Below are 27,415 nucleotides of genomic sequence, written 5' to 3' on the forward strand. Positions count from 1 at the left end.
CCTCTAACCACTCTCATTAACAAGGTGTTTTTGCCCACAGACCTGCCGCTCACTGGGGATGTTTTTTCAAAAAATTTTTCGCACCATTCTTTGTAAACTCTAAAGTCTGTTGTGCGTGAAAATACCAGGAGATCAGCAGTTTCTAAGATACTCAAACCACCCCGTCTGGCACCAACAATCATTCTGCAGTCAAAGTCACTCAGATCACATTTCTTCCCCATTCTGATGTCTGGTCTGAACAACAACTGAACCTCTTGACCATGTCAGCATGCTTTTATGCATTGAGTTGCTGCCACATGATTGGCTGATGAGATATTTGTGTTAATCAGCAGGTATACTGGTGTAAGTAAATACGTGGCCACTGAGTGGTATTTGCAGAATTTTCATTAACACACAGCCCACAGCGTTCATGTGCCAGACTGGTAGGTGCATGTCTGATTAACTGATGTTATTGAGGACAGGAGATCTCCCTTCCATGCCCCGTGCAGTCTACAGGCTCAGAATGGCAGCGGACTCACGCCTGAGCCTTTGCACTGTGGGAAGTCAGTTCAGGGCAGGACAGACACAGACACAGTGAGTGGCTGGGCACGGAGGAGGGCAGTAGAACAGAGGAATCGAGGAGTACAGATGCAGAATTCCTTGAATGTGCTGTCACAGGTAGATAGGCTCACAAAGAAAGCTTTTACCACATTGGCCTTCATAAATCAGAGTATAGGAGTTGGGATGCTATGTTGAAATTGAATAAGACGACAGTGAGGCCAAATTTGGAGCATTGCGTGCAGTTTTGGTCGCCCCACGGGAAAGATGTAAATAAGACTGCAAGAGTTCAGAGAAAATTGACAAGGATGTTGCCAGGACTTGAGGACCTGAGTTATTGGGAAAGATTGAATAGGTTCCGACTTTATTCCCTGGAGTGTAGAAAGTTGAGGGGACATTTGATAGAGGTATACAAAATTATGAAGGTTATAGATAGGGTAATTTCAGGCCTTCACACTGAGGTTGGGTAAGACAAGAATTAGAAGTGATGGGTTAAGTGTGAAAGGTGAAATGTTTAAGGGGAGCATGAGGGGGGATTTCTTCACTCAGAGGGTGGTGGGAATGTGAAACGAGCTGCCAGCAGAACTGGTGGATACAAGATCAATTCAACACTTGAGAAGTTTGGATAGGTACATGGATGGGAGGGTTATGGAGGGCTGTGGTCAAAATGCGGGTCTATGGGACTAGTTCAGTATGGACTAGATGGGCTGAAAGGCCTGTGGTGCTCTATGCCTGTGTGACTCAGCAAGCCCATGCGTTGTGGAGAAGTAAGTCACCACCACCTCACAGGACCAATAGCTCAGATTCACCCCATAACATAGCTGTCACATTTCTGTCCATGTCAGAGGTGACAAACAAAATAATAATAACTTTATTAACTGAGTTCTTTTCATACAGAGGGTGCAGTTCAAAGTGCTTTACAAAGGGATAAAGTGCAAACATGAAAATAAAAGACAAAAAGATGTTAGTTAAAAGCAAAGTTAAATAAATAGGTTTTGATCTGGTGTTCAAAAGTGTCAAATCACAAAGAAGAAGAGAGAATCTGAAGAATGTGGAAATCCAAACACACACAACATGCTGGAGGAACTCAGCAGGCCAGGCAGCATCTCTGGAAAGGAGTAAACACTCGATGTTTTGGGCTGAGACCCTTCATCAAGACTGGAGAAGAGTCTCGACCCAAAACGTCAACTGTACTCTTTTCTGTAGCTGCTGCCTGGCCTGCTGAGTTCCTCCAGCATGTTGTGTGTGTTATTTATAAGTGTCAACTGAGTCTGCATCCATTCCAGTTTTAGGTATTGAATTCCGTGGTGTAGGAGTGTAGTAAAAAGGAAGTTGGCCTGACAATTATCTTTTGAGGGAGGCAGTTTCAATTTCAGAGACCTGAAAGCTCAAGCAGGATTATACGACCATATGACAGGAGCAGAATTAGGCCACCTGGCCCATCGAGTCTGCTCCGCCATTCAATCATGGCTGATCCTTCTTTACTATCTCCTCCTCAACCCCAGTTCCCGGCCTTCTCCCTGTAACCTTTGATACCGTGTCCAGTCAAGAACCTATCAATCTCTGCCTTAAATACACCCAATGACCTGGCCTCCACAGCTGTATGTGGTAACAAATTCCACAAATTCACCACCCTTTGGCCTAAGGAATTTCTCCACATCTCTGTTTTGAAAGGGTGCCTCTCTATCCTGAGGCTGGGCCCTCTTGTCCTAGACTCCCCCACCATGGGAAACATCCTTTCCACATCTACTCTGTCTAGGCCTTTCAACATTCAAAAGGTTTCAGTGAGAACCCCCCTCGTCCTTCTGAATTCCAGCGAGTACAGACCCAGAGCCATCAAACGTTCCTTGAATGACAACCCTTTCATTCCTGGAATCATCCTTGTGAACCTCCTCTGGACCCTCTCCAATGCCAGCACATCTTTTCTAAGATGAGGAGCCCAAAACTGTTCACAATACTGAAGGTGTGGCCACAGCAGTGAATAAACAAGAACGTAGCTGTGATGTACTCTGGTCCCAGAGCATTGACAGCAACAAAGCAGATAAGGTACTGGACCTTTCAGAGAAAATATAGAAACATTGAAAACCTACAGCACAATACAGGCCTTTCAGCCCACAATGCTGTGCTGAACATGTACTTACTTCAGAAATTACCAAGGGTTACCATGGCCCTCTATTTTTCTAAGCTCCATGTACCTATTTAGGAGTCTCTTAAAGACCCTACCGTATCTGCCTCCACCACAGTCACTGGCTGCCCATTCCACGCACTCACCACTCTCTGCGTAAAAAACTTACCCCTGACATGCCCTCTGCACCTACTTCCAAGCACCTTAAAACTGTGCCCTCTTGTGTTAGCCATTTCAACCCTGGGAAAAAGCCTCTGACTATCCACACGATCAATACCTATCATAGTCATAGTCATACTTTATTGATCCCAGGGGAAACTGGTTTTTGTTCGTTACAGTTGCACCATAAATAATAAATAGTAATAGAACCATAAATAGTTAAATAGTAATATGTAAATTATGCCAGTAAATTATGAAATAAGTCCAGGACCAGCCTATTGGCTCAGGGTGTCTGACCCTCCAAGGGAGGAGTTGTAAAGTTTGATGGCCACAGGCAGGAATGACTTCCTATGGCGCTCTGTGCTGCATCTCGGTGGAATGAGTCTCTGGCTGAATGTACTCCTGTGTCCACCCTGTACATTATGTAGTGGATGGGAGACATTGTCCAAGATGGCATGCAACTTAGACAGCATCCTCTTTTCAGACACCACCGTGAGAGAGTCCAGTTCCATCCCCACAACATCACTGGCCTTATGAATGAGTTTGTTGATTCTGTTGGTGTCTGCTACCCTGATGTCTGCTGTCATCATCTTATACACCTCTATCAGGTCACCCCTCATCCTCCATCGCTCCAAGGAGAAAGGGCTGAGTTCACTCAACCTATTCTCATAGGGCATGCTCCCCAATCCAGGCAATGTCCTTGTAAATCTCCTCTGTACCCTTTCTATAGTTTCCACGTCCTTCCTGTAGTGAGGTGACCAGAACTGAGCACAGTACTCCAAGTGGGGTCTGACCAGGGTCCTATATAGCTGCAACATTACCTCTCGGCTCCTAAACTCAATCCCACAGTTGATGAAGGCCAATACACCGTATGCTTTCTTAACCACAGAGTCAACCTGCGCAGCAGTTTTGAGTGTCCTATGGACTCGGAACCCAAGATCACTCCCATCCTCTACACTGCCAAGAGTCTTACCATTAATACTATATTCTGCCATCATATTTGTCCTACCAAAATGAACCACCACACACTTATCTGGGTTGAACTCCATCTGCCACTTCTCAGCCCAGTTTTGCATCCTATCTATGTCCCACTGTAACCTCTGACAGCCCTCTACACTATCCACAACAACCCCAACCTTAGTGTCATTAGCAAATTTACTAACCCATCCAGGCCATTTATAAAAATCATGAAGAGAAGGGGTCCCAGACAGATCCCTGAGGCAAACCACTGGTCACCAACCTCCATGTAGAATATGACCCATCTACAACCACTCTTTGCCTTCTGTGTACAAGCCAGTTCTGGATCCACATAGCAATGTCCCTTGGGATTCCATGTTTCCTTACTTTCCCAATAAGCCTTTTTTGGGGTACCTTATCAAATACCTTGCTGAAATCCATATACACTACATCTACTGCTCTTCCTTCATCAACGTGTTTAGACACATCCTCAAAAAATTCAATCAGGCTTGTAAGGCACGACCTGCCTTTGACAAAGCCATGCTGATTATTCCTAATCATATTATGCATCTCCAAATGTTCATAAATCCTGCCTCACAGGATCTTCTCCATCAACTTACCAACCACTGAGGTAAGACTCACTGGTCTATAATGTCCTGGGCTATCTCTACTCCCTTTCTTGAATAAGTGAAAAATATCTGCAACCCTCCAATCCTCCAGAACCTCTCCCATTCCCATTGATGATGCAAAGATCATTGCCAGAGGCTCAGCAATCTCCTCCCTCGCCTCCCACAGTAGCCTGGGGTATATCTTGTTTGGTCCCAGTGACTTATCCAACTTGATGGTTTCCAAAAGCTCCAGCACATCCTCTTTCTTAATGTCTATGCTCAAGTTTTCAAGCCGTTGTATGTCATCCCTACAATCACCAAGATCCTTTTCCATAGTGAATACTGAAGCAAAGTATTCATTAAGTATCTCTGCTGTCTCCCCCGGTACCATACACACTTTCCCACTGTCACACTTGATTGGTCCCGTTCTGTGACGTCTTATCCTCTTGCTCTTCACATACTTGTAGAATACCTTGGGGTTTTCCATAACCCTGCCCACCAAGGCCTTCTCATGGCCCCTTCTGGCTCTCCTAATTTCATTCTTAAGCTCCTTCCTGCTAACCTCATAATCTCCTAGATCTCTATCATCACCTAGTTTTGTGAACCTTTCGTAAGCTTTTCATTTCTTCTTGACTGGATTTTCAACAGCCTTTGTACACCATGGTTCCTGTACCCTACCATCCTTTCCCTATCTCACTGGAACGTACATATGCAGAACTCCACGCAAATATCCCCTAAACATCTGCCACGTTTCTGCCGTATATTTCCCTGAGAACATCTGTTCCCAATTTATGCTTCCAAGTTCCTGCCTGATAGCTTCATATCTCTCCTAACTCCAATTAAACAATTTCCTAACTTGTCTGTTCCTATCCCTCTCCAATGCTATGGTAAAGGAAATAGAATTGTGATTACTATCTCTCAAACGCTCTCCCACTGAGAGATCTGACACCTGACCAGGTTCATTTCCCAATACCAGATTAAGTACAGCCTCTCCTCTTGTAGGCTTATCTACATACTGTGTCAGGAAACCTTCCTGAACACACCTAACAAACTCCACCCCATCTAAACCCCTTGCTCTGGGGCAATCAATATTGGGGAAATTAAAATCTCCCACCACAACAACCCTGTTATTATTACAGCTTTCCAGAATCTGTCTCCCCACCTGCTCCTCGATGTTCCTGTTACTACTGGGTGGTCTATAAAAAACACCCAGTAGAGTTATTGACCCCTTCCTGTTTCTAACTTCCACCCACAGAGACTCCGTAGACAATCCCTCCATGACATCCACCTTTTCTGCAGCTGTGACACTATCTCTGATCAACAGTGCCACGCCCCCACCTCTTTTGCCTCCCTCCTTGTCCCTTACTGGCTCCTTTCTGTATATAGGAGGGCAGTTTCACATTGATGGGGTGAGTAAAGTGTACAACAGATTACCTCACTGCGTAGGCCATGACTTACTCACACACCTTGATGATGCGGGCAAAGTACTCTCCCTGGATATAGTTGTCTGTCTTCAGGTAGAGATCCCGCAGCTCGCTGGCACCCACCGGGTTGTATTTTGCGTTAAATTTGTCAAATCGGTGAAAAGTTTGACGACCCTAAAAGGAAGATGAATTTTTCCAAATGAGATTTCTCAGCGTTTGGCATAGAGGAGCGCGAGGTCATGATGCAGCTATTCAGACCATTAGTTCGACCACACGACAGTCTGTACAACAAACAGATGGAAGGGTGTGGCACCTGTCCCCGCCACAGGATCCAGGTCAGTGGGACTCCGTTCGTGTGGGAACAGGATCCAGGTCAGTGGGACTCCGTTCGTGTGGGAACAGGATCCAGGTCAGTGGGACTCCGTTCGTGTGGGAACAGGATCCAGGTCAGTGGGACTCCGTTCGTGTGGGAACAGGATCCAGGTCAGTGGGACTCCGTTCGTGTGGGAACAGGATCCAGGTCAGTGGGACTCCGTTCGTGTGGGAACAGGATCCAGGTCAGTGGGACTCCGTTCGTGTGGGAACAGGAGGAAGTCATTCAGTCCATCGGGTGGTCACATACAACATGGAGTCAGAATCAGAATCAGGTTTAATATCACTGGCATATGTTGTGAAACTATAAATTACAGTAAGAAATATGCACAAAACATAAATGAAGTAGGTAGCACAGAAGGTGAGCAGAACAATGTGAGGTCGTGTTCATGGGTTTATTGTCCATTCAGTAACGAGGACAGGCCATTCTTATAACCTACTCTAAGATGATTCTAACCCTTCCCTCCCAAGTAACCCTCCTTTTTTCTATCATTCATGTGCCTATTTAAAAGTTTATTCAATATCCCAAATGAATCTACCCCCACCACTCCCCATACAGCACACTCCACTCAACTCTCACTCTCTGTGTAGAAAACCTGCCTATGACACCACCCCTGCATACTTTCCTCCAATCACCTTAAAATTATGCCCCCTTGCATTACCTATTGCCACTATGGGAAATTAAAGTCTCTGGCCGTCCACTCGATTGATGCCTCTTATCATCTAGTACACCTCTATCAAGACACCTCTCATCCTCCTTCGCTCCAAAGAGAAAAGCCCTAACTCACTCAACCTTTCCTCATAAGACATGCTCTCACGTCCAGGCAGCACCCTGGTAAGTCTCCTCTGCAGCCTCACTGAAGCTTCCACATCCTCCCTATACTGAGGTGACCAGAACCAGTCTACTCAGGCTGTGGTGGACCCATAGTTTAAACGCAGCTTCACACTGCCCCTCCTTCAGCCCTACAGCTCATTTCCCTTTCGCCATAACTTACTGAAGCCTGCAGTGAGGGAGCCCAGACCCTACCTCCCCGGTCTGGGGGCAGCTCACACACCTTCTCGAGGGTCAGGGAGGGGTGCTCAATGAGTATGTAGATCTGGCATGTCACCGAAAGCTCTGACAAGCTTCTATAGATGTGCAGTGGAGAGGATCCTGACCAGTTGCATCATGGCCTGGTCTGGAAACACCAATTCCAGGAATGGAAAAGGCTACAGAAAGTAGTGGATGCAGCTCCGTCCTTCACAGGCAAAGCCCTCTGCATCAGTGAGCACATCTACAGAAAGTGAGGCCATGCTCTCTTCTCAGACTGGTTTTTGGTTGAATTAATATCAGCTATATTCACCAGAATACTCCCTAACAGCAAGCCTCAGAGGCATCAACCCCATCCGGGAGCGAACCTCATTCCCATTTACAGCACTGTGCAGAAGTCTTTGACACACTGGCTAGATATATGTGCCTAAGACTTTGGCACAGTACTGCACCTTGATAATAAATTTACTCGGAACTGCAAAATGCTGGTCTGGTACTGACCCCATCTTTAACAGAGCACAGCAATGCCACAGGGAAGTGCCAGCGGTAACTGTGAACAGACGAACAGTAGACTCACCGCATGCACATCCAGCGAATCGACGGTGAGGTCGTAGGGATCCATATTGAGGCTGGCAAAAAGCTGGCGGAGGGTCAGCTTGTGCCCCTTCCTCTCCAGGACCACCCTGTCCGCCTCCTTCTTGTTGGTCTGCTGGATAAACCTGAGCAGGTGTTTCTGACTCATGCACGCTGCCGCGTGGATGTGGGTGTCCACCTGGGACGGAAGCAGACACAGTCAGTACTCCCCGGATGCAGGACATTAACACAGCAACCCTGCTCCGACCATGGGTCAACCCAGACAGGAGCAAGATCCTCACAAAAGTGATCAGGTGCATTTCCATAACACTGGGGACTTACCCTCACAATCCATTCCCGGGAAATTCAAGTTTAGTGTCATCCGACTGCACAGAGGAGGGGTGTTTGATAAGTTTGTGGCCTAAGCTAGAAGTTGTCAATTTTAGAAAACCTAGCACATTTATTTTTCAAAATAGTCCCCACCTACATTTACACACTTAGTTCAGCGGTCGTGGAGCATACGGATCTTGGACCTCCAAAAAGTGTCAACAGCAGGGGTGATTGATAAGTTCGTGGTCCAAGGTAGAAGGAGATGAGTTATACAGGTCTCGTTACATGCACGTGCAGTTCAACTCTTTGAGTGGTTATGCAGAAAGTTTGAAGTTAATAACTCATCTCCTTCTACCTTAGGCCACAAACTTATCAATCACCCCTGATGAGTTATTAACTTCAAACTTTCTGCATAATCACGCAAAGAGTTGAACTGCATGTGCATGTAACGAGAGCCGTATAACTCATCTCCTTCTACCTTGGACCACGAACATATCAGCCACCCCTGCTGTGGACACTTTCTGGAGCTCCAAGATCTGTATGCTCCACGACTGCTGGACTAAGTGTGTAAATGTAGGAGGGGACTATGTTGAAAAATAAATGTGATAGGTTTTCTAAAATTGACACCTTCTACCTAAGGCCACAAACCTATCAATCACCCCTCATACATACAACCAAATGAAACAACATTCCTCCGGACTACGATCACCCACAACACATATATACAGTCAACCATCACTAATCTGACTACCTGTAATCCAGTTCTTTCAATAATCCGGCACTGATTATGCTTAATGTGACCCTTCTGTAAATCGGCATTTTCACTAATCCAGCACTCCTCAGTTCCCAATGGTGCCGGATTAGTGAAGGTCGACCTGTACAACCAAACGAAACAACGTTCCTCTGGACCACGGTCACCAACAATACATATATACAACCCAACGAAACAATGTTCCTCTGGACCACGGTCACCCACAATACATACATACAACCCAACGAAACAACGTTCCTCTGGACCACGGTCACCCACAATACATATATACAACCCAACGAAACAATGTTCCTCTGGACCACGGTCACCCACAATACATATATACAACCCAACGTTCCTCTGGACCACCGTCACCCACAATACATACATACAACCCAACCAAACAACGTTCCTCTGGAGCACAGTCACCCACAATACATATATACAACCCAACGAAACAACGATCCTCTGGACCACGGTCACCCACAATACATACATACAACCCAATGAAACAACGTTCCTCTGGACTATGGTCACCCACAATACATATATACAACCCAACGAAACAACACTGCTCTGGACCATGGTCACCCATAATACATATATACAACCCAACGAAACAATGTTCCTCTGGACCACGGTGACCCACAATATATAGAAATATAGAAACATAGAAAATAGGTGCAGGAGTAGGCCATTCGGCCCTTCGAGCCTGCACCGCCATTTATTATGATCATGGCTGATCATCCAACTCAGAACCCGGCCCCAGCCTTCCCTCCATACCCCCTGATCCCCATAGCCACAAGGGCCATATCTAACTCCCTCTTAAATATAGCCAATGAACTGGCCTCAACTGTTTCCTGTGGCAGAGAATTCCACAGATTCACCACTCTCTGTGTGAAGAAGTTTTTCCTAATCTCAGTCCTAAAAGGCTTCCCCTTTATCCTCAAACTGTGACCCCTCGTTCTGGACTTCCCCAACATCGGGAACAATCTTCCTGCATCTAGCCTGTCCATTCCCTTTAGGATTTTATACGTTTCAATCAGATCCCCCCTCAATCTTCTAAATTCCAACGAGTACAAGCCCAGTTCATCCAGTCTTTCTTCATATGAAAGTCCTGCCATCCCAGGAATCAATCTGGTGAACCTTCTTTGTACTCCCTCTATGGCAAGGATGTCTTTCTTCAGATTAGGGGACCAAAACTGCACACAATACTCCAGGTGTGGTCTCACCAAGGCCTTGTACAACTGCAGTAGTACCTCCCTGCTCCTGTACTCGAATCCTCTCGCTATAAATGCCAGCATACCATTCGCCTTTTTCACTGCCTGCTGTACCTGCATGCCCACTTTCAATGACTGGTGTATAATGACACCCAGGTCTCGTTGCACCTCCCCTTTTCCTAATCGGCCACCATTCAGATAATAATCTGTTTTCCTATTTTTGCCACCAAAGTGGATAACTTCACATTTATCCACATTAAATTGCATCTGCCATGAATTTGCCCACTCACCCAACCTATCCAAGTCACTCTGCATCCTCTTAGCATCCTCCTCACAGCTAACACTGCCGCCCAGCTTCGTGTCATCCGCAAACTTGGAGATGCTGCATTTAATTCCCTCATCCAAGTCATTAATATATATTGTAAACAACTGGGGTCCCAGCACTGAGCCTTGCGGTACCCACTAGTCACCGCCTGCCATTCTGAAAAGGTCCCGTTTATTCCCACTCTTTGCTTCCTGTCTGCTAACCAATTCTCCATCCACATCAATACCTTACCCCCAATACCGTGTGCTTTAAGTTTGCACACTAATCTCCTGTGTGGGACCTTGTCAAAAGCCTTTTGAAAATCCAAATATACCACATCCACTGGTTCTCCCCTATCCACTCTACTAGTTACATCCTCAAAAAATTCTATGAGATTCGTCAGACATGACTTTCCTTTCACAAATCCATGCTGACTTTGTCCGATGATTTCACCGCTTTCCAAATGTGCTGTTATCACATCTTTGATAACTGACTCCAGCAGTTTCTCCACCACCGATGTTAGGCTAACCAGTCTATAATTCCCTGGTTTCTCTCTCCCTCCTTTTTTAAAAAGTGGGGTTACATTAGCCACCCTCCAATCCTCAGGAACTAGTCCAGAATCTAACGAGTTTTGAAAAATTATCACTAATCCATCCACGATTTCTTGGGCAACTTCCTTAAGCACTCTAGGATGCAGACCATCTGGCCCTGGGGATTTATCTGCCTTTAATCCCTTCAATTTACCTAACACCACTTCCCTACTAACATGTATTTCGCTCAGTTCCTCCATCTCACTGGACCCTCTGTCCCCTAGTATTTCTGGAAGATTATTTATGTCCTCCTTAGTGAAGACAGAACCAAAGTAATTATTCAATTGGTCTGCCATGTCCTTGCTCCCCATAATCAATTCACCTGTTTCTGTCTGTAGGGGACCTACATTTGCCTTTACCAGTCTTTTCCTTTTTACACATCTATAAAAGCTTTTACAGTCAGTTTTTATGTTCCCTGCCAGTTTTCTCTCATAATCTTTTTTCCCCTTCCTAATTAAGCCCTTTGTCCTCCTCTGCTGAACTCTGAATTTCTTCCAGTCCTCAGGTGAGCCACTTTTTCTGGCTAATTTGTATGCTTCTTCTTTGGAATTGATACTATTCCTAATTTCTCTTGTCAGCCACGGGTGCACTACCTTCCTTGATTTATTCTTTTGCCAAACTGGGATGAACAATTGTTGTAGTTCATCCATGCAACCTTTAAATGCTTGCCATTGCATATCCACCGTCAATCCTTTAAGTGTCATTTGCCAGTCTATCTTAGCTAATTCACGTCTCATACCTTCAAAGTTACCCCTCTTCAAGTTCAGAACCTTTGTTTCTGAATTAACTATGTCACTCTCTATCTTAATGAAGAATTCCACCATATTATGGTCACTCTTACCCAAGGGGCCTCTCACGACAAGATTGCTAATTAACCCTTCCTTATTGCTCAAAACCCAGTCCAGAATAGCCTGCTCTCTGGTTGGTTCCTCAACATGTTGGTTCAAAAAACCATCCCGCATACATTCCATGAAATCCTCTTCCTCAGCACCTTTACCAATTTGGTTCACCCAATCTACATCTAGATTGATGTCACCCATTATAACTGCTGTTCCTTTATTGCACGCATTTCTAATTTCCTGTTTAGTACCATCTCCGACCTCACTACTACTGTTAGGTGGCCTGTACACAACTCCCACCAGCGTCTTCTGCCCCTTAGTGTTACGCAGCTCTACCCATATCGATTCCACATCTTCCCGGTTTATGTCCTTCCTTTCTATTGCGTTAATCTCTTCTTTAACCAGCAACGCCACCCCACCTCCCCTTCCTTCATGTCTATCCCTCCTGAATATTGAATATCCCTGAACGTTGAGCTCCCATCCTTGGTCACCCTGCAGCCATGTCTCTGTGATCCCAACTATATCATAATCATTAATAACAATCTGCACATTCAATTCATCCACCTTATTACGAATGCTCCTTGCATTGACACACAAAGCCTTCAGGCGCTCTTTTACAACTCTCTTAGCCCTTACACAATTATGTTGAAAAGTGGCCCTTTTTAATGCTTGCCCTGGATTTGTCGGCCTGCCACTTTTACTTTTCTCCTTAGTACTTTTTGCTTCTACCCTCACTTTACACCCCTCTGTCTCTCTGCACTGGTTCCCATCCCCCTGTTGTGAACTAACCTCCTCTCGCCTAGCCTCTTTAATTTGATTCCCAACCCCCAACCATTCTAGTTTAAAGTCACCTCAGTAGCCCTCGCTAATCTCCCTGCCAGGATATTGGTCCCCCTAGGATTCAAGTGTAACCCGTCCTTTTTGTACAGGTCACGCCTGCGCCAAAAGAGGTCCCAATGATCCAAAAACTTGAATCCGTGCCCCCTGCTCCAATCCTTCAGCCACGCATTTATCCTCCACCTCATCGCATTCCTACTCTCACTGTCGCGTGGCACAGGCAGTAATCCCGAGATTACTACCTTTATGGTCCTTTTTCTCAACTCCCTTCCTAGCTCCCTATATTCTCCTTTCAGGACCTCATATATATATAGTGGCATGCAAAAGTTTGGGCACCCATAAGACTATAAGACCATAAGATATAGGAGCAGTAGGCCATTTGGCCCATCGAATCTGCTCCACCATTCAATCATGGACTGATCCAATTCTTCTTGTCATCCCCACTTCCCTGTCTTCTCCCCATACCCTTTGATGCCCTGGCTAATCAAGAACCTATCTATCTCCGCCTTAAATGCATCCAATGACTTGGCTTCCACAGCAGCTCATGGCAAATTCCACAGATCTACCACCCTCTGACTAAAATAATTTCTCCACATCTCCTGGTCAAAATTTCTGTTACTGTGCATAGTTAAGTGAGTAGAAGATGAACTAATCTCTAAAAGCAATAAAGTTAAAGATGAAATATTCTTTTCAAAATTTTAAGCAAGGTGAGTGTATTATTTTTGTTTTGTACAACTTTAGAGTGGAAAAAAAGGAAAAGAGCACAATGCAAAAGTTTGGGCACCCCAAGAGATTTGAGCTCTCAGATAACTTTTACCAAGGACTCAGACCTTAGTTAGCTTGTTAGGGCTATGGGTTGTTCACAGTCATCGTTAGGAAAGGCCAGGTGATGCAAATTTCAAAGCTTTATAAATACCCTGACTCCTCAAACCTTGTCCCAACAATCAGCAGCCATGGGCTCCTCTAAGCAGCTGCCTAGCACTCTGAAAATTAAAATAAATGATGCCCACATAGCAGGAGAAGGCTATAAGAAGATAGCAAAGTGTTTTCAGGTAGCCGTTTCCTCAGTTCATAATGTAATTAAGAAAAGGCTGTTAACAGGAACGGTGGAGGTCAAGTTGAGGTCTGGAAGACCAGGAAAACTTTCCAAGAGAACTGCTTGTGGGATTGCTAGAAAGGCAAATCAAAACCCCTGTTTGACTACAAAAGACTTTCAGGAAGATTTAGCAGACTCTGGAGTGGTGGTGCACTGTTCTACTGTGCAGCGACACCTGCACAAATATGATCTTCATGGAAGAGTCATCAGAAGAAAACCTTTCCTGCAACCTCACCACAAAATTCAGCGTCAGAAGTTTGCAAAGGAACATCCAAACAAGCCTGATGTATTTTGGAAACAAGTCCTGTGGACTGATGAAGTTAAAATAGAACTTTTTGGCCGCAATCAGCAAAGGTATGTTTGGAGAAAAAGGGTGCAGAATTTCATGAAAAGAACCCCTCTCCAACTGTTAAACACGAGGGTGGATCGATCATGCTTTGGGCTTGTGTTGCAGCCAGCAGCACGGGGAACATTTCACTGGTAGATGGAAGAATGAATTCAATTAAATACCAGCAAATTCTGGAAGCAAACATCACACCATCTGTAAAAAAGCTGAAGATGAAAACAGGACGGCTTCTATAACAGGATAATGATCCTAAACACACCTCAAAATCCAGAATGGACTACCTCAAGAGTCACAAGCTGAAGGTTTTACCATGGTCCTCACAGTCCCTGAACCCAAACATCATCAAAAATCTGTGGATAGACCTCAAAAGAGCAGAGCATGCAAGATGGCCCAAGAATCTCACAGAACTAGAAGCCTTTTGCAAGGAAGAATGGATGAAAATCCCCCAAACAAGAATTGAAAGACTCTTAGCTGGCTACAGAAAGTGCTTACAAGCTGTGACCTTGCCAAAGGGGGTGTTACTAAGTACTGTCATGCAGGGTGCCCAAACTTTTGCTTCAGGCCCTTTTCCTTTTTTTATTTTGAAACTGCAAAAGATGGAAATCAAAAAATAATCTTGCTTAAAACATTAAAGAAATGTGTCATCTTTAACTTTATGCCTTTTGGAAATCAGATCATCTTTTCCTCGCTTAGCTATTCACAGTAACAGATATTTTGACTGGGGTGCCCAAATATTTGCATGTCACTGTATTCCTTCTACCAAAGTGCATAACTATGCACTGGCTAACACTGTTTTCTATCTGCCACTTCCTTGCTCATTCTCCCAATCTGTATGTCTTTCTGCAGACTCCCTTTGAACCCAATGAAACAACGTTCCTCTGGACCATGGTCACCCACAATACATATATACAACCCAATGAAACAACGTCCCTCTGGACCATGGTCACCCACAATACATATATACAACCCAATGAAACAACGTTCCTCTGGACCACAGTCACCCACAATACATATATACAACCCAATGAAACAACGTTCCTCTGGACCACGGTCACCCACAATACATATATACAACCCAACGAAACAACGTTCCTCTGAACCACGATCACCCACAATACATATATACAACCCAACGAAACAACTTTCCTCTGGACCACGGTCACCCACAATACATATATACAACCAAACGAAACAATGTTCCTCTGGACCACGGTCACCCACAATACATATATACAACCCAATGAAACAACGTTCCTCTGGACCATGGTGCACCGATAAAGCACATGTCATCCACAGCACATAAAACAAAATATTACCACAATTTAATAAAATATAATTCAAAATTCATGCTCACTATCCTAGTGATGGGATCTCAGTGGTGGCAGGGTATTCTTTTGTCTCCCAGCCTAAGGGAGGAAGCTGTTACCCAGTCTGACAGTCCGAGTCCTGATGCTCCTGTACCTCCTCCCTGACTGTAGTGGGTCAGTCAGAGACATTGTGGGACGGGTGGTCGGGATCCTCAACAATGTTTCGTGCCCTTTGTCTCCAACACTCTCAGTAAATGTCACAAATGCGGGGGTCCTCTCAGGGAGGGTGGAGGAGATCCCAGTGATCCTCTCAGGGAGGTTGAGGGAGATCCCAGTGATCCCCTTGGTGGATTTTTCTGGAAAAACCAGTACATTATCATGGCAACCCTACACCAACTGTTGACAACCCAATCAAGAGCAGCATCATCTCTGAATGTTGTCAGTTACATTTTAATAGCACCTGGGGACATCCAACTCACAACCCGTAGCTGGGAATTTCAATCTAACCTGACCCTCCCACATAACCGCTATGCTATCGCAGTCTCTAATTCCACATGCTTTCAGCCAGAGTTTCTCATAGCACTACTGAAACTGCACTCGGCCACAGACTGCTGGTTAGTGACTGGCACTGGCCGACGGGTTCAGCCAGTGGCCGATGTGGTCAGGTGTTCTCAGCCAGTGATAGTAACCAGTCCCAAACACTACCAATGAGTTCAGCCTGTGATGGTGACCGGTCACTAACCCTGTCCAGTGAGCTCAGCCAGTGATGGTGACCAACCCTGTCCAGAGAGCTCAGCCAGTGCCCAGTGACTGCCCTCAGCTGCGTTGGTGACTTGCTCCCTCACCTTGCGGACGTTGTAGAAGTCGCGGTGTGGCACCCCCTTCAGCTCCCTCAGCTCCGCCATCTCGTTCAGCATCTCATGCAGGTAGAACTTGGAGCCCAGGAAGTTCAGCCTCCGGTGGCAGTAGGTTTTCCTGTGGGACAAACCATAAGATCAGGAGGCATAGGAACAGAATCAGGCCATTCGGCCCATAAAGTCTGCTCTGCTATTCCATCATGGCTGATCTATAATCCCTCTCAACCCCATTCTCCTGCCTTCTCCCAAAACCTTTGGTACCCTGACTAATCAAGAATTTATCAATCTCTGCTTTAAATATACCCAATGACTTGGCCTCCACAGCTGCCTGTGTCAATGAATTCCACAAATTCACCACCCTCTGGTTAGAGAAATTCCTCCTCATCTCTGATCTAAAAGGTCGTCACTCTATTCTGGGGCTGTGTCCTCTGGTCCTAGACTTTTCCACTATAGGAAACTTCCTCTGCACATCCACTCTGTCTAGGCCATTCAATATTCTATAGGTTTCAATGAGATTCCCTTTCATTCATCCAAACACCAGCAAGTACAGGCCCAGAGTCATCAAACAATCCTCTCTCATTCCTGAAATAATTCTCGGGAACCTCCTCTGGACCCTCTCGAATACCACCACATTTTTTCTGAGATAAGAGGCCCAAAACAGCTCACAATACTCCAAGTTCGGTCAGACCAGTGCCTTATAAAGTTTCAGCATTACATTCTTGCTTTTATATTCTAGTCCTCTCAAAATGAATGCTAACATGCATCTGCCTTCCTCATCACTGATTCAATCTGCAAGTTAAACTTTCGGGAATCCTGCACGAGCACTCCCGCATCCCTTTGCATCTCTGATTTTTCAATTTGCTCACGAGTTAGAAAATAGTCTACACCCGTACTGCTTCTACCAAAGGACATGACTATACACTTCCCTACACTGTATGCCATACAAGAAAATGAGTCTCAGGGTAGTTGATGGTGACATGGGGTTTATGTAAATTTACTTTGAACTTTGATCTGCCACTTCTTTGCCCATTCTCCTAATATGTCTGAATCCTTCTGCAAATTCCCTGCTTCCTCAACATTACCTGCCCCTCCACCTACCACTGTATTGTCTGCAAAATGGCCACAAGACCATTAATTCTGTCATGCAAATCATTGACATTTGACTTAAAAAGCAGTCCCAATACAGACTGCTGCGGAACATCACGCATTGCCGGCAGCTGACCAGAAAAGGCCCCCTTTATTCCCACTCTTTGCCTCCTGCCTGTCAGCCAATCTCTTAACCATGCCAGTATCTTTCCTGTAATACCATGGGCACTTATCTTGTTAAGCAGCCTCATGCGTGGCACCTTCTCAAAGGCCTTCTGAAAATCCAAGTGAACAACATCGAACTGACTCTCCTTTGACCACCCTGCTGTTATTTCTTCAAAGAATCCAACAGCTTTGTCAAGCAAGATTAATCCTTAAGGAAACCATGGTGACTTTGGCCTATTTTATCATATGCCATCAAGTACCACAAAATCACACCCTTAACAATGGTAATTAATCCTTAATAATATCCCAGTATGTGTGACAACTAATTCCAGTTCCAATTCCATCTTTGTGGAGACATGACTTACGTGGGGCCATCAGCGATGAGGGCAAGGATGTGGCTCAGGTCCAGGGTGAAGGTCTCGAGGTCAGGGTAGGGGAGACCTTTGGGTTCATCCTGTTCCATCATCTCCTTATTCTCATAAACAAAAATCACACCTTCCTTCATCTTTGCCACATACTCCAAGTTCTCTGGAGCACTGCTCAGATCATAGGGATCCTCACCATCTCTGGGGGCAGAGTAGAAGCCTGGGGAAAGGGAGAACAAAGTGGTTAGACCTTCCCACAGTTTGCCAGTTCACACACCAACACCGCATCCTTTCACAAAGTCATTTCCAACCTCTGGACCCCAGGGCTTCCGAGTTACCGGACACCAGGTCCATCGAGATCTCCCGTCTCCATCCAGGGTCTGGCTGGTTCGAGGGGCGGCCTGATCTGAGTGTGAGAGGATTTTACCAAAGGCAGAAAATATGTTTTTTAAAGACTACAGGTGCTGGCAATCTGAAATAAAAACAGAACTTGATAGAGATCTTATAGAAGCGTATAAAATTATGAAAGGGATAGATAAGATAGGGGCAGGAAAGTTGTTTCCACTGGTAGGTGAGACTAGAACTAGGGAACACAGCCTCAAGATTCAGGAGAGTAAATTTAGGACAGACAGAGATGGGGAAGAACTGCTTTTCCCAAAAGGTGGTGAATCTGTGGAATTCTCTGTCCAGTGAAGCAGCAGAAAGCACCTCAGTAAATATATTGAAAACAAGGATGGATAGGTTTTTACATTGTAGGGGAATTAAGGGTTATGGGGAAAAGGCAGGTAGGTGGAGATTAGTCCATTTCCATTTGTCCTTTTAGAACAGAGATGAGGAGGAATTTCTTTAGCCAGAGAGTAGTGAATCTATGGAATTCATTGCCGTAAATAGTTGTGGAAGCTAAGTTATGTATATTTAAGGCAGAGGTTGATAGATTCTTGACAGACTCTATTCTGATACTGTGTCTTAGACTCTCCCACCATAGGGAACATCCTCTCCACATCCACTCTATCCAGGCCTTTCACCATTTGATAGGTTTCAACGAGGTCACCCCTCATTCTTCTGAATTCCAGTGAATACAGGCCCAGAGCCATAAGTGTTCTTCATAAGACAAGCCATTCGATCCTGGAATCATTTTTATGAACCTCCTTTGAACCCTCTCCTGTTTCAGCACATCCTTTCTAAGATAAGAGGCCCAAACCCACTCACAATATCCAAGTGAGGCCTCACCAGTGCTTTATAAAGTCTCAACATTACATCCTTGCTTTTATATTCTAGTCCTCTTGAAATGAATGCTAACATCACATTTGCCTCCTCACCACAGACTCGACCTGCAAATTAACCTTTAGACAATCCTGCGCAAGGACTCCCAAGTCCCTTTGCACCTCAGTTTTTTGTTTTTTCTGTCCAATTGGAAAATCGTTGACCCTTTCATTTCTTCTACTAAAGTGTATGACCATACTTAGGCATCCGTTAGTCTTGCGAGACCATGGATCTGCGGCTGGAAAGTCTTCACTCTCCAGGGTGCAGGCCTGGGCAAGGTTGTATGGAAGACCAGCAGTTGCCTATGCTGCAAGTCTCCTCTCTCCATGACACCAATGTTGTCCAAGGGAAGGGCATTAGGACCCATACAGCTTGGCTCCAGTGTTGTCGCAGAGCAATGTGTGATTAAGTGCCTTGCTCAAGGACACAACACGTTCCCTTGGCTGGGGCTTGAACTCACGACCTTCAGGTCGTTAGTCCAATGCCTTAACCACTTGGCCACATGCCCACAATCATGACCATACACTTCCTAACATTATATTCCAACTGCCATTTCTTTGCCCATTCTCCTAATCTGTCTAAGTCTTTCTGTAGCCTCTCTACTTCCTCAAAACTACCTGCCACTCCTCCTATCTTCATTTTCATCTGCAAACTTCTCCAGAAAAGGATCCCTCTCCTTTACTTTATTGTCACCAAACAATTGATACTAGAGCGTAGAATCATCACAGCGATATTTGATTCTCCGCTTCGCGCTCCCTGGAGTACAAATAGATAGTAGATATTAAAAATTTAAATTATAAATCATAAATAGAAAATAGAAAAGGGAAAGTAAGGTGGTGCAAAAAAACCAAGAGGCAGGTCCAGATATTTGGAGGGTACGGCCCAGATTCCCCTTCATTCCCCTTTGTTGCCTCCTGCCAATCAGCCACTGCTTTATCGATGCTAAAAGCTTTCCTGTAATGGGCTCGTAGCTTGTTAAGCAGCCTCATATGTGGCATCTTGTCAAAGGCCTTCTGAAAATCCAAGTACACAACATCAAGTGATTCTCCTTTGTCTATCCTGCTTATTATTTCTTCAAAGAATTCCAACAGTTTTGTCAAGCAGGATTTTCCCTTGAGGAAACTATGCTGACAACAGCCTATTTTATCATGTGCCTCCAAGTACCCTGAGATCTCATCCCTGATAATCGACTCCAACATCTTCCCAACCACTGAGTTCAGCATACTTTCTTTCCTTCTGCCTCTCTCCCTTCGAAGAGTACTGTTTACTAATTACCTGTGCTACGCACTACACATATTTTGAATTATATTTTATTAATCTATTTGTGGTAATATTTTGTTTTCTGTCCTCTGTATGGTTTCTTAAGGTTGTCATGGTTGGAGGGGTAGGGTGGTAATGGGGGTAAGCTCACACTACTTATTAAATATTCCCATTGATGTGTGTCTCAAATAACCTCTGAGAACCAAGTCCAGCTCCTGTCCTTCACGTGTGGCTTAGCTCCTAAGGCTGGCAGAACAGTTTCTACTGACAGGAGAAGGAGCCAAGATGGGTTACTGGTGCCTTAAAACCAGTCACTTTAGGCAGATGGGGCTCATCAGCCCTGGTTGGCAGCTCATCTAGGAGAAAAACTCTGATCTCAAACCTCCGCTGCCTTATGGCTCTAACCACTCATGGGGAAGGCTTTGGGAGGAAACCCCAAGGAAAACTCTGGAGCTGGAGTCCCTGAGGCAGTCCAACATTGAGTTCAACGCTGACTGGCAACTCCTGCAACGCTGCTGGTGTCAAATTGTATTGGTCTGTGCTGTTCCTTCGGATTCATCATCTGTGTGGAGAGGAGGAGCCTTCTGCATGGGCAACAGCTTACTCTCAATATTGTATTCCCCTGGATTGTATATCACGTAGAGATCCATGCTCAGCTGCAACTAATGGAAAGCCTCATGTACTGTATGTGTTGTGTGTGATATATGGTCCGTGGTCCAGAGGAACGTTGTTTCGTTGGGTTGTATATATGTATTGTGGGTGACTGTGGTCCAGAGGAACGTTGTTTCATTTGGTTGTATATATGTATTGTGGGTGACCGTGGTCCAGAGGAACGTTGTTTCGTTGGGTTGTATATATGTATTGTGGGTGACCGTGGTCAAGAGGAATGTTGTTTCGTTGGGTTGTATATACGTATTGTGGGTGACCGTGGTCCAGAGGAACGTTGTTTCGTTGGGTTGTATGTATGTATTGTGGGTGATCGTGGTCTTGAGGAATGTTTTCGTTGGGTTGTATATTTGTATTGTGGGTGATCGTGGTCCAGAGGAATGTTGTTTCGTTGGGTTGTATATATGTATTGTGGGTGACCGTGGTCCAGAGGAACGTTGTTTCGTTGGGTTGTATATATGTACAGTCAGATGAGAATAAACTTGATCAAAACAACAGCAGCAAAATGAAGTCCCTTTCCACCCTCCTACATCCCATGGTTGTGTTGGGCCAAAGGGTCTTTTTTCCAGGGTCAGAGAGAAACGAATGCACTTACTGGGCATCACTTCATCGTCCTCCAGCCACCGATCGTCCTTGATCGTCCGCATGTACTGTCTCGTTACACGGGGGAACGTTTGGTAGGCGAGGCGCATATATTTCTCTCGAATGAATAAAGCTTTTATCAGCCCCCGGGCAGCATGTTCGTAGTCCTCGACAGTAATCTGTGTTAGACAACAGCATGAACATCAGGGGAAGCAGGTAACGCAGTGGTTAACCTAACGCTTTATCACCAGATAGATTTCAATTCCCAACGCTATCTGTAGGGGTGTTGTACATCCTGCCCGTGACCACTTGGATTTCCTCCGGGAGCTCTGGTTTCCTCCCACATTCCGAAGACGTGTACCTGAGCTGTGGGCACGCTATGGTGGTGCTGGAAGCATGGTAACACTTGCATCCTTGGATTGTGTTGGTGGTTAACACAAATATCACATTTCACTCTATGTTTCAATGGACATGTGTCAAAGAAAGCTAATCTTTATCAGTTCCTTCACAACACATCCCTCAGCCCACAATCTCAAACAACCCCTCCAATTCCTCCTCCCACGTGGCCTGATGTCACCATCTCCCTCACACCCCGACGGCTCCCACAGCATTAAGCCTGCCAAGCCAAGACTATGGCACTGCAGGACTGCACAGTGCTGGCCGTCCTTCTATAGTGAGGCCGGAAAACATGCACAAGAGATCTACAGCGATGTTACTTGGACCAAGGTGCTTGTCATGAGGAATAACTGTATAACCTGGGGCTGTTTTCCAGAATGCTGGGGGGAGCAAGGGTTCTTTTCCCTTTTAGTTTTTTCCCCAGGGTAAAGGAATCTAAAATTAGAAGGTGAGGAGAAAATTTAAAGGGGACCTGTCTTGGTAAAGCAGGCAGCATAATTCAAACGCTCCACCCATCCTGGACATTCCTCTTCTCCCCTCTCCCACTGGACAGAAGATACTAAATCCTGAAAGCACATAGCACCAGGTTAAAGGACAGCTTCGATCCTGCAGGGATGAGATGACTGACCATCCCTCGAACAATGAAATGGACATTTGATCTCAACATACCTCGTTATGACCTTGTACCTTAACATTTAGCTGCACTGCACTCTCTCTGTAATTGTGACACTTTATTCTGCATTCTGTTATTGTTTTCCCTTGTTCTACCTCAATGACTGTGTAATGATCTGACCTGTATGAACAGTATGCAAGACCAGCTTTTCACCATATCTCCGTACGTGACAATAACAAACCAATTCCCATGAAGATCCATAAGAACAAACGACATTCGGCCCATCCAGTCTGCCCTGCCATCCCATCATGGCTGACATCATCGCTCCCAACCCCATTCTCCTGCCTTCTCCCCATACCCTTTCATACCCTTACTAATCAAAAACCTACCAACCTCTGCTTTAAATACACCCAATGACTTGGCCTCCACAGCTGCCTGTGGCAATGAATTCCACAGATTCACTACCCTCTAGCTGAAGAAATTCTTCCTCATCTCTGTCCTAAAGGGACATCCTTGTATTCTGAGGCTGTGCTCTCTGGTCCTAGACTGCCCCACCATAGGAACATCCTCTTCACATCCACACTATCTAGGCCTTTCAATATTCAACAGGTTTCAGTGAGATTCTCCCTCATCCCTTTTAAACCTCCTCCCTCTTAGTTTAAACCCACACCCCCTAGCTTTAGACATCTGTAGCTCTGAAAGTATTTCTTCTCTACACTTCTTGAGATTTTATAAACCTCTAGGAAGGGGTTCTCCACTTTTTTTTAATGCCATGGAGCCTTCCCATGAACCGAGAGGTCCGTGGACACCGGGGGGGGGGGGGAACCCCTGCTCTACCTCGTCACTCTCAGCCTCCTTCACTCGAGAGGAACAGTCCCAGCTTGTCCAGCCTCTCTTGGTAACTTCAACTTTTAAGTCTAGGCAATACCCACAGGACCTTCTCCTGCAGCCTCTTGGGGGGTGGGGTCTGTTCAGGCCGACACTGGGAAGGGTGAGCAGCTTCAGGTCTATCGGTCAGTGGTAACATATCTGAGGATCTCTCTAGGGCCCAGCACTTTGATACAATTACATAGAAGGCACAACAGTGGCTATATTTCATTGGGTGTTTGAGGAGAATTGGTATGTCACCAAAGACTAGCAAATGTCTACAGATCTACTGTGGACAGCATTTTAAGTGGCTGCACCAGTGTCTGGCATGGAGAGGACACTGCACAAGGTTGGAAAAAGCTGCAGAAAGTTGTAAACTCTGCCAGCTCCATCGTGGCCACTAGTCTCCCCAGGATCCAGGACATCTTCAAAAGGCACCATCCTTCATTAAAGACCCCATCAGCCAGTTATGCAGTGTTTTATGTATTGCCCTGTACGCTGCCCAAAAACAACAAATTTCATGACATATGTCAGTGATATTAAATGTGATTCCGATTGGGGTTGGAATTGATTATCCAGTGCAGTATTCCCCTCCAATTCCGATTAGGATCAGGCTTGATTACCCCAGCACATATTCCCCACTAATTCCAATTGGGATTGGGATCAATTACTCCAGCACATATTCCCCACTAATTCCGATTGGGATCGATTACCCCAGCGCAGTAGTCCCCACTAATGGTCACTCGTTGAAACTCAGGCACTTCATAGGGTAACTGTATCCCAAAGAGGGGCAGGTTCTGACTGGGCGTCTGTGGAGTCATGGCTGGAGAAGCCAGTGTGAATGCTGCATCACAGACAGGGATCTGCAGCGACAGGGAATGTGATCGGATCAACCGGAAACTCTTCTTCCTGCAGGGAAAATCAGGGGAGCAGAAGATCAGTCACATGAGCTGATATATAAATTTATTTATTATCAAAATATATTTTCATTAAAAAAATTATATATATATATATATATATATATAAAAAAATCACCATATACAACCCTGTGATTTGTTTTCTTGCTGGCATGCACAGTACACACAATGAGGCCCCCTGTTGGTCAGGGTCAACCATGAATGTTGTGTTCCAGCTTCTATGTGATATGCATCCGGGGCAGTACAATATGGAGAGCAAGCTGTTGCCCGTGCAGCAGGCTCCCCCTCTCCACACAGCAGATGAATCCAAAGGAACGGCAGAGACCGATACAGTTTGGTACCAGCAGCATCGCAGGAGTTGCCACACTCACAACACGCTGGAGGAACTCAGCAGGTTGGGCAGCATCTGTGGAAACAAAGGGTTCCGGCCCGAAACGTTGACTCATCGTTTCCATGGATGCTGCCCGACCTGCTGAGTTCCTCCAGCGTGTTGTGAGTGTTGCTTTGACCCCAGCATCTGCAGCTCCGGATCTTTCCTCAGGGTTTACTCCCAAAGACTTCCCCATGAGTGGATATAGTCATAAGGCAGTAGAGGTTTGAGATCAGAGTTTTCTTTCTCCTAGATGAGCTGCCATCCCATCTGCCCAAAACAGTTAGTTTTAAGGAGCCAGTAACCCACCTTTGCCCCTTCTCCTGTCAGTAGAAATGGATCGGCCATGTTTAGTAGCTAAGCCACACTTGAATGACAGGAGCTGGATGTTAGTCAGAGGCTATTTGAGACACATACCTTTGGGAGCATTTAATAGTTATTGGGAGCTTATCCCCACTATCCACCCCTGGTTATAACAACCTTAAGGAACAAAGAAACACAACAGAATCAATGAGAGACAGCACCCAACCGGATGGACAAACAACCAATGTGCAAAGGACAACAAAATACACAAATATAAAATTAAAAAATAATATAAATAAATAAATAAACAATAAATATCAAGTACATGAGATGAAGAATCCTTGAAAGTGATGGGAAGAGTTCAGTGATGTGGTGAGTGCAGTTGTGTGAATGTACCCCCTCTGATTCAACAGGCTGATGGTTGAGTGAAGTCCTGTGAATTCCATCACTGTTCCTGAACCTGGAGGTGTGGGTACCGACGCCCCTGTACCTCCTTCCTGAAGACAGCAATGAGGTGAGATCATGGTCTGGATGCTGGGGGTCCCAGGTGAGAGATGCTGCTTTCCTGCAACAACGCTTCATGTAGATGTTCTCAATGGCATGGAGGGCTTTACCCGTGATGGACTGGGCCATATTCACTACTTTTCTTTTGGCTTTCAAACAAGAGAGAACCAGTATTCAGTTCTTAATGTAAATTGTAAGTTGCAAGCAGATGATTGAAGTGAAAAGCACAGGCTGGCCCACGGACTCAGGCTACGTCCACTCTATGCCAGATAATTTTGAAAACGCCGGTTTCGAGTGAAAACAACAGGTGTACACACTAAGGGTTTTTCAAAATATCTCTGTCCACACTAACACGGATATTTGGGCGAATCTCCTCTACTGGGCATGCGCAGGGCACACAGAAAACAAGCAAAGAGGAAACGGTATACTTAGTGCGCGTTTGTCCAGTTACAGATTAGAAAAACTTAAAAGGGATTGCTCTTGGCTCTCGCGCAGGAGGACCTAAAACTAAAAAAAAACAAATACTGGAATGCATGGAGGCAACCGACAGGGAGTTCATGGACAGTATGACCCAGCTGACAACGAACATTGAAAAACTGACCAACTCTGTTGCATTAATAAAGCACCTTGTTAAATGTATAAAACATGTCTGCATCACTGTTATCTTGTGTTTCCATACAATGTTACATTAGGCTTGTTACACATCTATTGTCAGAGAAGTACTTGCATAAATAGGTAAACCAACTCCATACAAGCAAGGACAGAAAACAGGGCGAAGTGAGTATACTTATTTATTCAGTAAGCTATGGGTCAAAGTATTTGGTGAGTACATTTCTAACTCTTCTGGCTTCAGTCTCATCCATCTGTTCTGAAATTGTTAGGTTCTGCGAAGGTCTGGGGGCCCATGCTGAAAATCTTCAGTCACCTAAGGTGGAAGAGACACTGTGTTTTTTTTTTGCCACAAAGCCGGTGTGTACAGTCCAGGTGAGATCACTGGTGATTTGTGTCCTGAGGAACTTGAAACTACTCTCCCTCTCAACTGCAGTCCCGTTGATGTTGATCGGGCCGAGCCTGTCTCCATTCTTCCTGTGATTCACGATCAGCTCTTTTGTTTTTTGGACATTGAGGGAGAGGTTGTTATCTTGGCACCACTGTGTCAGGGTGTCAACCTCTCCTCTGTGGGCTGTCTCATCACTGCTAGAAATAAGGTCGATGAAAGTCGTGTCATTTGCGAATTTGATCAGCAGATGGAGTTGTGTGTGGCAGCACAGTCATGGGTGTAAAGGGAGTGGGGGGGGGACTCAGGACACAACCCTAGGGGCACCTGTGTTGAGGGTCAGAGGAGCAGAGGTGAGGGAGCCCATCCTTACCACCTGTCGGCGATCTGATAGGAAGTCTAGGATCCAGCTGCACAAGGTGGGGTGCAGGCCGAGGTCTCTGAGCTTCCTGGGAAGTCTGGAGAGAATTATGGTGTTGAATGCTGAACTGTAGTCCAGGGACAGCATTCTAACGTATGCATCCCTCTTCTCCAGGTGAGTGAGGACGGTGTATAGTGCTGTGGAAAACCGGTTCTGTTGGTAGGTGAATTGCAGGGGTCCAGTGTGGGTGGACCTCTACAAGCTGCAGATGTAATCTTTAACCAGCCTCTCGAAGCATTTGCTTATAATTGAGGTGCATGCGACAGGGCGCCAATTGTTCAGGCATGCTACCTTGGTTTTCTTATGGACAGGGATAATGATGGACAATTTGAAACAGGACGGCACTACACACTGGGAGAGGGAAAGATTAAAAATGTC

At 45.4% G+C, this 27,415-nt stretch overlaps 1 protein-coding gene across 5 annotated transcripts in view; it reads right to left on the bottom strand.

The window, feature by feature from the left end:
• Window positions 1–27,415, bottom strand: part of LOC140205330 (AMP deaminase 3-like) — a 73,827-nt gene that overhangs the window by 32,904 nt on the left and 13,508 nt on the right. For 4 of the 5 annotated variants that reach the window (XM_072272912.1, XM_072272915.1, XM_072272914.1 and 1 more), the window contains exons 3-8: window positions 24,239–24,434; window positions 21,663–21,828; window positions 17,879–18,098; window positions 16,251–16,380; window positions 7,790–7,984; window positions 5,853–5,984 (exon numbers count right to left, since the gene is read on the bottom strand). In XM_072272912.1, the coding sequence (XP_072129013.1) occupies window positions 5,853–5,984; window positions 7,790–7,984; window positions 16,251–16,380; window positions 17,879–18,098; window positions 21,663–21,828; window positions 24,239–24,434 (1,039 nt within the window). The remainder of the gene's footprint in view (window positions 1–5,852; window positions 5,985–7,789; window positions 7,985–16,250; window positions 16,381–17,878; window positions 18,099–21,662; window positions 21,829–24,238; window positions 24,435–27,415) is intronic. The other variant, XM_072272916.1, reaches the window with a different exon arrangement.

The sequence above is a fragment of the Mobula birostris genome, chromosome 11 (genome assembly GCF_030028105.1).
Source record: "Mobula birostris isolate sMobBir1 chromosome 11, sMobBir1.hap1, whole genome shotgun sequence".
Classification (NCBI taxonomy): Eukaryota; Metazoa; Chordata; class Chondrichthyes; order Myliobatiformes; family Myliobatidae; genus Mobula; species Mobula birostris.